Raw genomic sequence first — 15,740 nt, 5'->3', positions numbered from 1 at the left:
CCTACATTTATACCCGCACTGTCAAAGAGCAATAATACTAGCCAGCTTATAACCATAACAAACACAGCAGTGTTTACTCTGTACTTTCCCAAGCGAACATCTCCTCCTTCCTTTCCGGCCCAGACACAACACACACACTCAAGTTCTCTAGAATACAAACCTTCTTTCCCCCTGGTCATCGTAAAAATCACTGGTCTGTCAGTGGATTGGTAACAGCGGTGAGAAGCTAATGTTTTCAATTATCCTAGCGTGACAAAAATGTCCTCAAGCCAGGGGACGAAGGAAGGTCGCATTTTTGGAGAAATTAAACGGGGGCAATACACAAACAAATTCAATATTTATACCCATATTGTACCTACATGCAGGTTGCAAGCTTATTACCAAGGACTATAATGGTGACGGGGGGGGGGGAGGGTGCTTGTACTTGTACATCAAGCTGCCTCACGCTAAGGAATCAGGAGATGGGCTCCTGCCCTATGGGCCACTGGGCTCCAGAACCACTGGTCCTCAAGGCTACTTACTTCATAACGGTGACTTGCTCCTTCCAGTCTTTCAACGTCATGTAGGCCTAGTTCCTCTTTATGTTCAGAGCTGTTAACTTCCTCTTAGACAAAATGTTTAATCAACCTACTAACCTTTTCAACATGTCAATAATCATGCACCGCACAGTACTGATTACTGAGATGCTGAAAAGGTTCAAGCTTTAAAGGAGTAGTAAAGGGAAAATGCATGTTTAGCCCTGTTTTAAGGTTACTTATGATCATTATATGTCAGAACGCTAACTAACACCCAGGTGAGTTTCTTGTCTTTGAAATCGAGAGTTTAACATGTTTTTGAATGATTTTTCAAGATGCCCACCCACATCCATTGTATGACCAAAACGGTGGTAGAGCAATTATCAGACTTTCTCAAAAGTGCTAGTTTTGTCAACGTTTTGATCTGAACCATTGTATATGATCATAAGTAAAACAGGGCTAAACATGCATTTTCCCTTTACTACTCCTTTAAGAGTTCAGCATTCAAAAGATGTAATAATATTGACAGTTTCTTGGCAGCTGTCCATTATGTGCTAAGTTCCTCAAACTAGACGTTGAGCTCTTTGTAGTTGGAGACTACAGCTGTAGTTGATGTCCTGTTTGCAGGGGGCTCAAGCTGAGCTCAACTAAAAGGCAACCACAAGCACTGTACCCTTATACTGGCTTCAAGCCTAACCCTTATAAATACTGGATTAAAGCCTAGAGCCCATACAAAGAGCATGCCTAGCCTGTATTCTGTCTGTTCTGTCAAGCCCAAGACTTCGTCACAAATCCCCTTTTGAAGCCAAGTGTTTTTGGATGATGTTTTAACCAACTACGACAGATAGTCACCACAATAATACTGTCGTTTTTCCAAGTTGATTCAGAATGTGCGGAGATGGAACTCCAGTATTTTTAGAATGAGAAGCGAGTCTTCCTCCAGGGGCGTCGGAGCGTGCCCAGTTCAAGCATCCCATTCATCCCGATGGGGTATTGCGTAAACTGACAGAGACTATTTCTGGCTCCCTCAGATAAGCGACTCTGACTGTCTTATCAGCCTGGATGACCACCTCTGAATTTATAAACCTCTGCCTGTGTCCTTCTGACATGGAAACCATGACAATACGGCAGCACCCTGGGTAAGAGAACACACACGCACGCATGCACACACAGACACACACACACTCCACTGGTTTGAACACCACACACATATGCACACAATATGTTTCTTCTTAAGGGAGCAAGAACTGTATAAATGCAGAACTGTTATGAGGTTTTTAATGATGAACATTGTTCCTTCTGCTTTTACATTTGATATTTGCCTTATTTTATACCAGTAATTTATATAGCTGGTACCCCCCCGCCCCCCCCATTTCTCCTGCTACATCCCTGCTCATATCACACAACTCGCACATTCCGCCTTAAATAGCTTTTGCTTACTGGGAGAAGCAATACAATATCCATTTCCCAGGAGAACTAATAAAGCAATTATTTAGATTTACAGAGTTATAGGAAATCAATTTGACCTTTTGACCTCTGAGCTTTTGACCCCTGTTATTGCTGTAAACAGGAATGAACTGGACACCAACTATATCTGTTGGTGTGTGAGAGGGAGAGCGTGTGTGTGTGTGTGTGTGTGTGTGTGTGTGTGTGTGTGTGTGTGTGTGTGTGTGTGCGTGTGTGTGAGCGTGTGTGTGAGCGTGTGTGTGAGCGTGTGTGTGAGCGTGTGTGCTGGCGTGTGTGAGCATGTGTGTGTGAGCTTGCGTGTGTGTGTGTGTGTGTGTGTGTGTGTGTGTGTGTGAGCGTGAGCGTGTGTGCTGGCGTGTGTGAGCATGTGTGTGTCAGCTTGCGTGTGTGCATTGTTGAAATTGAATAACTGTATTCGTCTTATCGACAGCCAGGGCGTATGGATGAGCAGATGGAGAGAGAGGCAGGCCAGGTTCATGTGGGGATCTGCAGATGGACAGACAGGTAGCCCAGAGCCTGCTGCCTGCGTCACCTCAACACTGGCGTGATGAAGCAGGAAAAACAAACGCTGGAATTTTATCTCGTCCAATAGCGTCCTCGGGATGACATCGAAAAAAAAGTGTTTGCCGACTGATGGCGCTCCAGGGAGATTGGAGCTCTCCACATTCAGACGTGTAACAGGCCACTATTTTTTACCCCCCATCAACCTCTTGAACTTGTTCTCTCTCTATTAATACACACGGCTAGTCAATTGAACAGGTAAAATTAGCCAGTGCTGTTTTATATTTTTAAGGGTGCACTTGAAAGCCAGCAGGGTGTACTGTAATAAAGTGCTTGTGTTGATTGCCTACAATACAGTACCTACACCAGATGGTGTTTAGGGCAGGGGGGAGTTGTTGGCAAAGCAGAAACAGTTGGCTGTCTAGAGAACAATACAGTGTGTGGGCTTAATCATATTTTCTCTACATGTTAAAACCCCCACGAGCGGCACAAACTGCAGTCCCCGTTGTAAGGAAAAAAACAATTAAGCTGATTTGATGAGGAGAGTAGCTACAGGGGTGAGCTGCATTAGTCAAATGACTTCACAGTCACAGCTGGGCACTTTTGTGGAGAGGTAAAAATCCCCCTGGCCCTGGTTATAATCAATGAATGTGCTTATAGGGAGATTTAAGCTTCAGAAAAAAGAAGCAAGAGCAATTGTCTGTGTCTGAGTGCCTGAGAGTGTGTGCGTGTGTGTGTTTGCGTGTGTGTGCTTGTTAAACCCAGATGTCCCCACAAAGATGGTGAAACAAGACAAATGTGTCCTGTTGGGGCTATTTTGATGAGCCCTTACGGCTTAGGGTTTAGGGCTATGGTTAGGGGTTAGGGATGGGGATTAATGGTAATGTTTAGGGCTTTTCTGGGGTTATATTAGGGTTAGCGTTAAGGTTAGGTTTAAGGTTAGGGTTAAGGTTAGAGTTAGGGGTCAAAGTTTATGTTTAGGGTTAGGTTTACGTGTGTGTGTGTGTGTGTGTGTGTGTGTGTGTGTGTGTGTGTGTGTGTGTGTGTGTGTGTGTGTGTCAACAATGACCATTTCAGAGTCCCTCTTTAAAGTGGTGCAGCCACTTCTATACAGTATGTGACAGTACGTGACATGTGTCCATCTGTCCATGTGTGTCCATCTGTCCATGTGTGTCCATCTGTCCATGTGTGTCCGTTTGTGGCATGAGATTTAGCCAATACCGTTGCCCACCAGTAGAGGGCAGGAGTGATTTTGGGAGAAATCTCAAGATTTCAAGATTTCTTTATTGTTCATACAAGTATAAGTCAGTAACATGCTTGGGTTCTCGCTACTCAGCCTCGCACCAACAACAGAATAATAATTCAGCAAGACTGTCTGTAGAAAAGAACAGACAGAGCAGCACACGTAAAATGAAAATCAGAGACAAACATTCTTTCATAATTTATCCTGGCCAGTTGAGACAGAACAGCGTTGTGTCACCTGTTCTTTTCTAAAGACAGCCTTGCTGAATGAATTACTCTACCTTTGAGTCCAGCACCATACTTGTTGTGTATTAATTCAAGGTGATTGATACTGTAAGTGATTAATGGAATATGGAGCCACAGAACTAATTGTTATTGTGTAGTAATAGGGGTGTTGTCCGGTTTTGATAGCGACTATATAACATTCGTGCGCTCTCTGTCGTGCGCTCCCCTTGAAGATGGATTGGTGCATGTTCTGGACCGCTGAGAGGACCAAGTAATAAAGAATGCTTTTCTTCAAATACGTACAGTTCTGTCTCCGCCTCCACATGTGTGTCTAGGACATAACAATACTCCTAGTATTCTTGAAGCGCGCCCTACCTCCAACCTATACAATAGGACAGTGCATACAATACAAGAAAAGTGAAAGTATGGTGCGTAAAGTGTGCGTCTGAGTCTTCACAGCCTGAGTCTGAGTGTGTCTGTGTCACAGGCAGGCAGGCAGCAGCCCATGAGTGTCCATTGTTCAATTATCATAAAAAGACATGCAACGTATGAATGTGAATGAATGTTGGTGGTGGTCGGAGGGGCTGATTGGGAGCCACGCTTCTGTCAGTCTGCCGCAGGGCAGCTGTGGCTACAGATGTATCTGACCACCACCGGTATGACTGTGTCTGAATGAATACTGGACTCTGTAAAGCTCTCTGGGTATCATGAAGGGCGCTATAAATCCAACTTGATTGATTGGTTGCTTGGTGGAAAAAGCTGTCGAGGAGCTTACAGGGTTTCATCTTTGTTTATTGGATTGAAGATAGTTTCATATTTACACTTCCTAGTTCCTCTTCCTGTAGTCTTCAACCCGCAGTGAAGTGAGACCAGAGGCCGGAACTGCAGTCACATTCATACAGCTTGTGATGACCATGTAACAAGAGTCTCCTACTTGTGTATCTTGGACTGAATTAAAACAAAGCAGCTAAAATAGAGCATAAACATTTTGTTAAAACATGCTTCTCTCCTTCTCTCTGATCACTGATGTCTGCACAGCCGAAATCTCTATCGATATGCATGCAATTTATGTTAATTATTCTTCAAATGGGTGATCGATGCCTCCATCTGTGAGCCCATTCTACCAAACCGCTCGGATACAAGCTTCCTGCCAAACAAGTAATATCTAATAACCAGGTGGTCCTTTGCCAGGAGCCCGTCGACGATGCTTGCTATGACTGTTGTTTTTAAAAGCAAGGCTTTCACTCGAATATATTAGCTTGGGCAATCATATTTAAACAAGGTTCATTAGATTAAACAGCACAGCTCGATTCTATTCCGCTGTTTTGGACTACTTTGAATGTGCGAGGGAGGGTCTCTTGGGAAGGCGGCATTAGCTGAGCACAAAAACAATACTGTGCGGCTCAAGAGCTGATTAATAAGGCCCAGCTGTGGGCGGAGAGAGAACAGTTCTCCCTTAAGAGCCACTCAACGCTGCTTGTGCTGTTTAGCATGCGGTAATAAGCTTCTCCACAGCGGGTATAGGCTCTGTGCACCAGCTCCACTACTTCCTGAAAGTCACTTGGCATCTTTATTTCCTGTCCTATATGATTGGATTAAGTGATTAATCAGGTGTGAGGCAGACCCAGTGCACACCTGATTAATCACTTAATCCAATCATATAGGACAGGAAATAAAGATGCCAAGTGACTTTCAGGAAGTAGTGGAGCTGGTGCACAGAGCCTATTATCGTGGAAGCATCTATTGTGATAGAGAAGATTATTCACAACATCCATGATGAAATGTATCATCCCTACATTTTGAATGGGTGAGCAGCCACCTGTTCATATACAGGGAAAGATGACCCAATGACCTTTGTAATGACCTGTATGTAATGGGTGCCTAGAAACCAGTATGTAAACCTGGAGAGTCTGTGACCCAAGATGTTGACAAACTTTCTTTCTTTTTTGGATTGTGTGTGTGTGTGTGTGTGTGGGGGGGGGGGGGGGGGGCAGCAATTTGATATACTAGATAATTGTTAATTGATGTGAAGTGTTGGAGATGTGTTATATCTTGTCACATACCTAGATTTGATGACTAGACATTTTGCCACAACAATTACCGGTAGGTCATAATCTGTAAATACAGTACCATCTTGCATTAGGTCTACCGTTGCATTTCAACATGCAACATTATAGTCAAGTTTGTGGACTGTTAGTTCTTTGATAATTTCTTTGAACAACTGGCTACCTTCAGAGAAAATACACAATCAAATATTTAATCATGAGCAGACAGTATGATTGATGAAATGCAAAGCTACTGGGTAATTCATTATGCACAATCTAAATATTTTTCTTGGCACTAAGTTGCAGTGAAAACTGTGTGTGGCAATTAACCCCCCATTCTTTAGTTTCAACTGGTGCTCTGAGGGGTGGAGTTATGGAACTGGAAGCATTATCAGATTCTCCAGGGCTAGGCCTTCTGTCTGGATGCCAGGACCTTAGGGCTAGGCCTACTGTCTGGATGACAGGACCTTAGGGCTAGGCCTTCTGTCTGGATGCCAGGACCTTAGGGCTAGGCCTACTGTCTGGATGACAGGACCTTCTGTCCATGATTATATTCTGAGGAGTAAACAGTGTAAACTAAATCTGACACAATGTATGAAGAAAACATGTTGCATTTCACAAAAATTATACTAGCCTATAGGTATATTGGATAGGGTATGTTGGATAGGGTATATTGGATAGGGTATATTGGATAGGGTATATTGGATAGGGTATATTGGATAGGGTATGTTGGATAGGGTATATTGGATAGGGTATGTTGGATAGGGTATATTGGATAGGGTATGTTGGATAGGGTATATTGGATAGGGTATGTTGGATAGGGTATATTGGATAGGGTATGTTGGATAGGGTATATTGGATAGGGTATATTGGGTAGGGTATATTGGATAGGGTATATTGGATAGGGTATGTTGGATAGGGTATATTGGATAGGGTATATTGGATAGGGTATATTGGATAGGGTATGTTGGATAGGGTATATTGGATAGGGTATATTGGATAGGGTATATTGGATAGGGTATATTGGATAGGGTATGTTGGATAGGGTATATTGGATAGGGTATATTGGATAGGGTATATTGGATAGGGTATGTTGGATAGGGTATATTGGATAGGGTATATTGGATAGGGTATGTTGGATAGGGTATATTGGATAGGGTATGTTGGATAGGGTATGTTGGATAGGGTATATTGGATAGGGTATATTGGATAGGGTATATTGGATAGGGTATATTGGATAGGGTATGTTGGATAGGGTATATTGGATAGGGTATGACACCAAAGTCCCACTGGCATCACTTGTGTGTGCTGAAATTATTAAGTAGCATGGATTGACGAAATATTAAAACACAAGATTTCCATAGTTTCTCCTCAAACGTACAGCTGCTGGAACACAATATAATTCTAACTATTCCATAAAAATAATGGTTAATAAAATATAAAACAATTCAAATTACATAAATACGAATGTATAACAAACCCTCTGAATAATAATTCTCATGAATATTAATTAAAGGAACTGAAGAAACACTACTAAAATGAAACTTTATTGCACACTAGACAACTACCACCATAATACAATAAGGTACAAATGCATGGACAGAGAGAGAGAGAGGCAGAGAGGGCGAGAGAGACAGACGGGGGGGGGAGAGACAGACGGGGAGAGAGAGAGGCAGAGAGGGCGAGAGAGACAGACGGGGGGGGGGGGGGAGAGGCAGAGAGGGCGAGAGAGACAGACAGGGGGGGGAGAGAGAGGCAGAGAGGGCGAGAGAGACAGACAGGGGGGGGGGAGAGAGAGGCAGAGAGGGCGAGAGAGACAGACGGGGGGGGGGGGGAGAGGCAGAGAGGGCGAGAGAGACAGACAGGGGGGGGAGAGAGAGGCAGAGAGGGCGAGAGAGACAGACAGGGGGGGGGGGAGAGAGAGGCAGAGAGGGCGAGAGAGACAGACAGGGGGGGGGGGGCACAGATAGGGAGGGGGAAAGAGAGAATTAAAAAGCGAGCAGAAAAATAACAAGCACTTCTGTGTGGAAGTGCACATTAGTTCACCATCCTTCTCTTAGTAGTCTATCATTCATATGTCTGCCTATCTCTTCACGTATAGGCTAATCTGTACAAAGCGCTGAATAAATACTGCTTATTTAACATAAATATGTTTAATATAAACTATTTATTTATTTCGTACAATATGTACTTTACGTAGACAAAAGCATAGGTAAAACAGAATATGGATAGTCTTATTGAAAATGTATTTACATTAATGTATCAGTTTAAACATCAAGTGCACGGTTAGAGCTGCGCCTTTGCAACAATTTTAGACTGCTTCGAGTTGACTATGTTTGAACATACTGATGACAGGTAGCTTGCAGGAGTGTCATACTGTCTCAGAAAGGCATATATATTGAATATTTAATACATCACTGTTCTTACCAAGTTGCGCACATTGACGGTGTGGTGGCTGGTCTTAATTTGCGCACAATTACGCACAGATGATTCTGATCGTTGCATCACCGGATTGAAAAATCCTCACACCTGCGCCTCAGATTGGGATAGTTTAGCGCTCCCCTCCAGGCTGCTGTCGCTATGGTCCAACCCATTGCACTCCGACCATGTCCCCAGGATCACGCTTGGCTCCAGTGAGTTCACAAAGCCGCCGGAGCAACGCGAAAGGTCGCAAGAGCTAACGTGAAGCCTCCGGTCCGCTTGTCTCGGGCAGCAGAGCCTCTTGAAAGCCTTTCTGAAATCTGGACTGCGACAGTAGATGATGGGGTTGAAGGCAGAGTTGACATATCCCAGCCAGTTGAAGAACACGAACAGGTCTTTGTCCACAACCTCGGAGGAAAACACTCGGACGACGTTGACGATGAAGAAGGGCAGCCAGCAAAGAGTGAACGTGCCCATAATGATGCCCAGCGTCTTGAGTGCCTTTTGTTCCTTTAACGCAAGCATTTTCGAGGGTCTCTTTTTATTTGTTTTATACTTGGGGTCACCGTTGAGGTTATTGTGAAACCTCCCCTCACACTTGTCGATCTTCATCAGTTGTTTTTTCGCCTCTCTATACACTCGGGCATAGACAAATATCATCACCATTAAAGGAATGTAGAAAGAGATTATAGAGGAAGAGATGGCATATGCCCGGTTGGTAATAAAGTCGCAGCATTCCGGATCCTCATAACAAGCTGTATCCTCACTGTCCCGCGACCAGTGCATTAAAATGGGTAGGAAAGAGACCAGCGCGGAGATAGCCCACACGCTGCACACTATCACTTTCGCCCTCGCTTTGGTGAGCAAGCTTTGGTATCGGAAAGGCGAAGTGATGGCGACATACCTGTCTATCGCAATGACACACAGCGTCTCGATGCTGGCAGTGACGCACAGAACATCCACAGATATCCAGAACTCGCAGAAGAAGGATCCGTAGAGCCACGCGCCTCGGACCTCCAGCGCAGCGCCGAATGGCACCACCAATAAACCCATGATAAGGTCCGCGCTCGCCAGGGACACAATAAATACGTTGGTCAGCGTCTGTAGTCTCTGGTTCTTGGCGATAGCAACTATGACCAATATATTACCTATAACAATTATTAAAACTATGAAACCCATAACCAATCCCATTCCGACCATCCACTGTTCTGATGCGCCAGCGCCCGGGGCGTTGACGTCCACCGTCCCGCTGTTTGTGCCATTCTCGTGTAATAATAAGTTCATATATGACTGACCATCCCCCATGATGGGCAGTGCGATGCACATGTATTATTCCTGGTCATCAAGGCCGTTTGCGGAGTCCCTGGTCCTCGTTCCCCTCGCGCGCCATCTGGATACGGTGTCCGGTCTGCTCGAACGGTGAAGTGTCGGAGGAGTGACATCATCGGTCTGAGCGACCAATTGCAAGACTACGGTTGTTTTGCAAGCATATCATTTCATATAACAATGAACTTCTGAAGACGACACGCTTTTGCCACAGTGCATAAAACAACTGAACTGGAACTTGACAATGTATGTAGTCTATAAGACTGAATAAATAGACAAGTGTTACGTTTTTATACAGCAACATGCCTTATAAACACTTGTCTATTTAGTCAAATCTAATTTTCACCATGTCTCTATATATTTCCAAAGACATAGGCTTTCTGGCTCCAGTGCGAGGTTAGGATGGCCATCAGGGCGCTGGTTTCCCTATTAAAAGCTGAACAGGCCGATCCAGAAAGAGGTCTTTTTTGCAGTAGGAAGCTGTTACCGGTGATACGATCATAATTGCCCCTCCGCGGCGGGGACAGAGAACATCAGGCGGTGGCTGGACTTCCCCCCAGTCAGTCTACCGCATCTAGCCTACATTCCTGGTGTAAGTGGCACTGGAACAGTCATACACTATGTCTACAGACAGAGACGTCTTTTACTTTGGAATAATATTAAACTAAAACAACCAAATTCAAGTCACAGCAAGAAAAATGTGTTCCCACTTGTAGGTAATTAGAATGTATATCTTTAATTTTCCCCCCACCCCATGAAATTGAGCGGATGGGGATTCATGTGACCCCTGTACCTAAGTGAGTGTGGCGTAGCCTACATTCTGCGTCCATGCATCCGTCACACATGTACCACCAGAATCCACCACTGGGGGGCACTCACCACAATTCATTTTCCCATTGCCAAGTACATTTTGATTTGTACATAAACTATGCTTGGTGTCTCAGTAAAAGTCTAGTCTATTCTACTCAGAAGCCTGTCTACTTTCAGAGCTTGAGGTGTTTAGGTGCGTGTTCATAGACCCTATAGAATGCATTGAGCAGATCCACTATGGCGACAGTAACACTATCCAGACAGCAGAGGGAGGCATAGACCGTGTTTCAAGAAGGTAGGCTACTCCTGAGAGGAAACAAACTGTCATGGACACATTTTAAATGAACAGTGGATTATTATACAATCTTATTGAGTTTTTTGTCCTACAGAAAATTAAAATCGCTTGAGGTTCTTTTTATATTAGCCTATTTTATTCACTACTTACTTTCAAATAAATGTTTACATTTTAGACCTAACAAAAAATATGATGGGCCTAAGAAAATGCCGGCTTTATAGATAAATGTAAAGTAGAAAAGTGCACTCCTCTCCCACACTTCCACATGCTGACGAGATGCATCATGGGTAGGGGATGACAGATCCACTGGACACTTGTTAAGCTTCTTGGATGATAAACAAGGATAAACAATTCATAAAATCCAGGGAATGGGGAAGTTGAGCTTAGATCTTAAAAATATGGAACCAAAGAATTTTTCTCATCCTACAGGTTCTCCCAATCAATGTATCAAAACCGTAGCAGGACTGTTGCCCTGATTGAACTTGGTTACATGACTTTAAAGGTGCCACCATGGGTGCCACAGATTGTTTTGCGACAATCAGCGGCCATTTTGCCAATTCTGAAAAGTACTTATGCAGTTAGTTACTTCTGTCTTATGTTAGCTACATTGATCGCTTACACAAATTGTTTAATGATATCATTGAGCTAAAAAAACACATGATATCCATAGACGAATAGAATAGTTAGCTACTACTGTGTTGTTTAAGCACAACGTTGCGCATGCGCACTTCGACTGAATGCTGCGTCCCGGGGGCGCGAGTTTTAAAAGGTAATAAATGTCAATGTATTATCTTTCTGAGTAGACTGTTTGGACGATTCAGCTTACTTTTAGTAAATCTAATTGGATAATTAGCACCAGACATGTTTGTAAAGGTCCAAATATCGCGATGTATTGCTTTAAATTAAAAAAAAATATATATGTGTAACCTTTTAAGACAGAGAATGAGCTCAGAAGTCAAGCACTAGAGTTCATGACCTGACCGGACTTGACCTAACATTAGAACGCCCCATGAAGGGCCACTGTAGAGATGGAACTGTGACCCAAGTTGAATATCACGTTAAACGTGGAAAGCAAGGGGGGGTTGGTGAATCGCCCCCATACGACTGATAACTTTACCCAAGATCTGAAGACCCAAGTTAGCTTTCGAAACAAGTGCCTTAGTGCTTGGATCAATTGATCAATAGACTGGAAACTTACTGGATATGAGCGATAGACAGTTGAATAAAACTCAAATGACAGACAAAATGTATCTTTTTTTCCAGGAGGTCCATAACCACATCTCTATCCACCACTAGACGGTCACTGGTATCACTGGTTCCACTTTTATTTTCAGAAATCCTCATACAAACCCCCCCCCCCCTTGCAATGCTTTTAAATTGGAGAAAAAACAGACCCCAGACACAGTCCCAAGGTTGGTTTATTTAAGATGTTCCCCCAGCTGTGTATGGTGGGCGTAGGGGCTTTTAGCATTTGGGCTATTCAGGTTAGAAATAAGTGGTTGGGGGGCAGATGGAGAGAGTGGTTTTAATAAAAACGAAATCATTTTGTTCCCTGTATTTTTCTTACCGAACCAATCTTTGGCAAACATGATTGGGTTTTAATGACCTAATTATCAGGAAAGTTTTGGATGTATTTACTTCAAGATTCACTGGAATACAGCCACTTTGCCTCAAAATATCTTCCATGTCTGTAAAACAGGGCTCTTTTGCGAAGAGAGACAAAGGTCTGTCTAAATAAAGGAGACAAATGTATCTCTCTGCATGCTTGCTCATGATAACACGCATCTGTGATGTAATTGTGTGTGAATGATAATCATTCTTGGAACAAAAAAAAAGTGAATTCTCGGAATCTCAGATAGGGATGATATGAACCAAATGGTCGCTCCTGGTTTTGTGCTGGGAGGGACACATTCTGTTGCCGAGAGTAAAGAAGGAGACAGGCCAAGGGAGACAAAACAAAACAAACCCTGGTGGAGGAACAGGATGGAGATGGAGCACATCAAAGAGTGTCTGGCTTTTCATCAGCTGTCTTGCCCTCTGCTTCCTGTCACAACAGACACACCCACCGCAGACTGGTCACCAGGGCTACATGTGGGAATGTTACATGATTCAACACAGGGCACCCTCTTACACATACCTGATGTGAGATAGTGTTGGGCACAGATACACACACACACACACACACACACACACACACACACACACACACTTCACAGTAGAGAGTCCGTCTGAAACAGCTGTGAGAATTCAGGCACGCTGGGTGATGGTAATGCTATCTCCAGTAGACTCCCACTTGCCCTCTCACTCCGATATCACCTTAATGGAACTCACTCGACCGAATTACAGAGACTGGAAATGTTGCAAGAGTGGATAAAGGTTTTTGCATTTGTGATTTTCTCCTCCACTAATCCTCCTATGGCGTTATCTGACCTCATTAAACATCCTCTGAGATTCTCCAGACTTTTTGTGTCTGAGTTTTAATAATTTCTCCCAGAAATAACTGAATACATTTTTAGTTTTCAAAAGTTTTATTGGAATTTAAAGGTTTGACTCCTTTTAATACAGATGACTATTTGAAACAATATTTGATAGGGATGCACAATATTATCGGTGGCGATAATTACTGGCCAGATAATGGGAAATGTATATTATTATCCTATGTATTTATCGGCTACATGAAAATTAAGCCAAAATGATCAGCTCAATAATACGAAGCCAGTGTTGCTATAGCAACTCAATCTTTGACACTATGACTGTAGATGTAGCCTTAATTTGTTCGCATGAAAGGAGGTCAGATTCACTCTTGGCTATAGACATTACACATTGTGCACTATTACAGATTTTGTTCTCACTTTCTTTTGTAGAACTTCACTAGACATCAGAAGTGTTGTGTTAATAATAGTGATGTCAGGTAGATTTGGTTATAGATCAGCACTGTGGAATATAAAATCATCCATCTTTGCTCACTACATCTTTCTTACCCTCAGGTGTGCATAACCTACAGGTTATCAACTTCTTTTTCATACAAAAACGTGTTATCGGCCATGAGAAGCAAGTAAATATCAGTTATCGATATCGGTTGGAAAAATGCATATCATCATGCATCACAATATTTTATAGTGTTTATAGATTAGATACTTTTCATTATATGTTCTTAGTTACCCACCAACTCTTTTGTACTTGTATATTTCATTTAGTATTTTATACACTGCAGTATGTGTGTATGTTCCTGTCTGTCCAAGGCTTTTTACATAAGGGTGGACAGGTCTGGGATGTTGCTTGGCAGCGTACAGTAGCATAACATTTACACTCCAGAAACAGAGCCTAGCAACAAAATGTGTGTTAGAGACACTAGCTTTAACTCTCCATAGGCCTGCAAAAAACAGGCCAGTGCTTTACATTTGTGTGTACGCGTAGTGTGTGAGTGTGTGCGTTTGATTGTGCATAATCAGTATTGTGTGTCAGGTATTCCATGTGAAGAGATCAACATGCACATTCTCAAACATGTTTGTGGTGCTGGGAGTAGATCCATTTAGAAAGACCTTTCAAATGAAAATGGCATACACTTTTCTCTGCTTTATTCTGTCAACGTTTCAGTTTCAATATCCATCAAGACAGTCGTGACGTTTCAGCTTAGACAGTCCTGTCCTGATAAAAGTCTAAGCCAAAACGTTGACAGAATAAAGCAGAGAAAAGTGTCCACAGGATTATGCAATTTTTATGCATACTGATACTGCAGATCAGATTCTTATTTGGAATAACTGTGCAAAAAAATAAGAGTTGCATACAAAATACATAAACATAGAAAACCATTAACACATGGTAGCAGTGTTGAGTCTCCCAAGTGGAAAACCATGTAAGTCAGTCATCCATGGACACAGATGTCCTGTTTCTGCGTCCTACAGAGCTCCTCACTTCCACTGGGACATGTCCAGCACTCCTAAGGTTCATGTCGCATGTCCAGTAACCTCTGCGTGTTGCTGAGTGCACCTGCAGTGAGCCTGAAAAGGTACTGTGAGGTGGTTTTGCCGTTCATCTGTGTAGAATTCCCTGGATTGTCGTTTTCTGCATTCGTCTTCCTGCAGTGCGGGTCTCTGGCACACTAGGCTAGCACACTAGGCTAGCACACTAGGCTAGCACGTTCGGCTGTCCAACACCATGTCTGTAGTCATGAATCAAAGCAAAGAGAATCAGAAGTCCACACTAGTTTGGTTAAATACCGTTTATTACTTTTCCCTTATCTCATTGCATTGTTTAGAGATAAGACGATGGCAATCATATTCATAACAATAGCATTTCTGGAGACATCTCAATTTTGGCAAGAAAAAAAATGGTTGAAACAGAAAATCACAAAAAGCTTGAAACATGGGTTCTTAAGCTTTATATGGAGCCCTTATGAAGCCCATCAGATGCTATGTCCTATAGATATGTCCTATATAGATGTGCTATAGAGATGTCCTATAGATATGTCTTATATAGATGTTCTATAGAGACTCTCCTATAGAGAGCCAGATGCAACCGCTGAGGTCAGCTGAGCCGTGAGCCACCGTTTACAGTATAAAAGAGGCACTTTGTTTATCATTTCAAGTTATTGTAAGAATCCAAATATGTGACGAAAGGCAGCATGCTGTCACTGGTATTTCACACCTTTCTGACGCCCGTCCCTCTAGATACTACAGGTTTGTTTAAGGTGTTCGGCCATCATTACTTCAGACCAGCAATAGGCACAACGGTGCAGCAATATTTCCAGGAGTTCATTAGTCAAAATGAATACAGTAAATTCAATGTCGGTAAATATATTATTATATTCAAAATATTTTATTTTATATCATATTTTAAACAAAAAACCTAACCTATTATATTCAAAGTCAAACTCATTAAATGTTGTGAAAT

General features: G+C 42.8%; 1 protein-coding gene across 1 annotated transcript; it reads right to left on the bottom strand.

Annotated features, from left to right (window-relative positions):
• Positions 1–8,518: 8,518 nt before the first annotated feature.
• On the bottom strand, positions 8,519–9,658 carry adrb1 (adrenoceptor beta 1; the record flags this gene model as incomplete). Its single annotated transcript, XM_084459832.1, has 1 exon — positions 8,519–9,658. The coding sequence occupies exon 1, from the start codon at positions 9,614–9,616 to the stop codon at positions 8,519–8,521; it is 1,098 nt and encodes a 365-aa protein (XP_084315958.1). The 5' UTR covers positions 9,617–9,658.
• Positions 9,659–15,740: the final 6,082 nt, after the last annotated feature.

This window comes from Borostomias antarcticus, assembly GCF_949987555.1.
Source record: "Borostomias antarcticus genome assembly, chromosome: 29".
Lineage (NCBI taxonomy): Eukaryota > Metazoa > Chordata > Actinopteri > Stomiiformes > Stomiidae > Borostomias > Borostomias antarcticus.
Note: the sequence above shows the minus strand (reverse complement) of the source record. Positions and strands in the feature narration are given on the sequence as shown.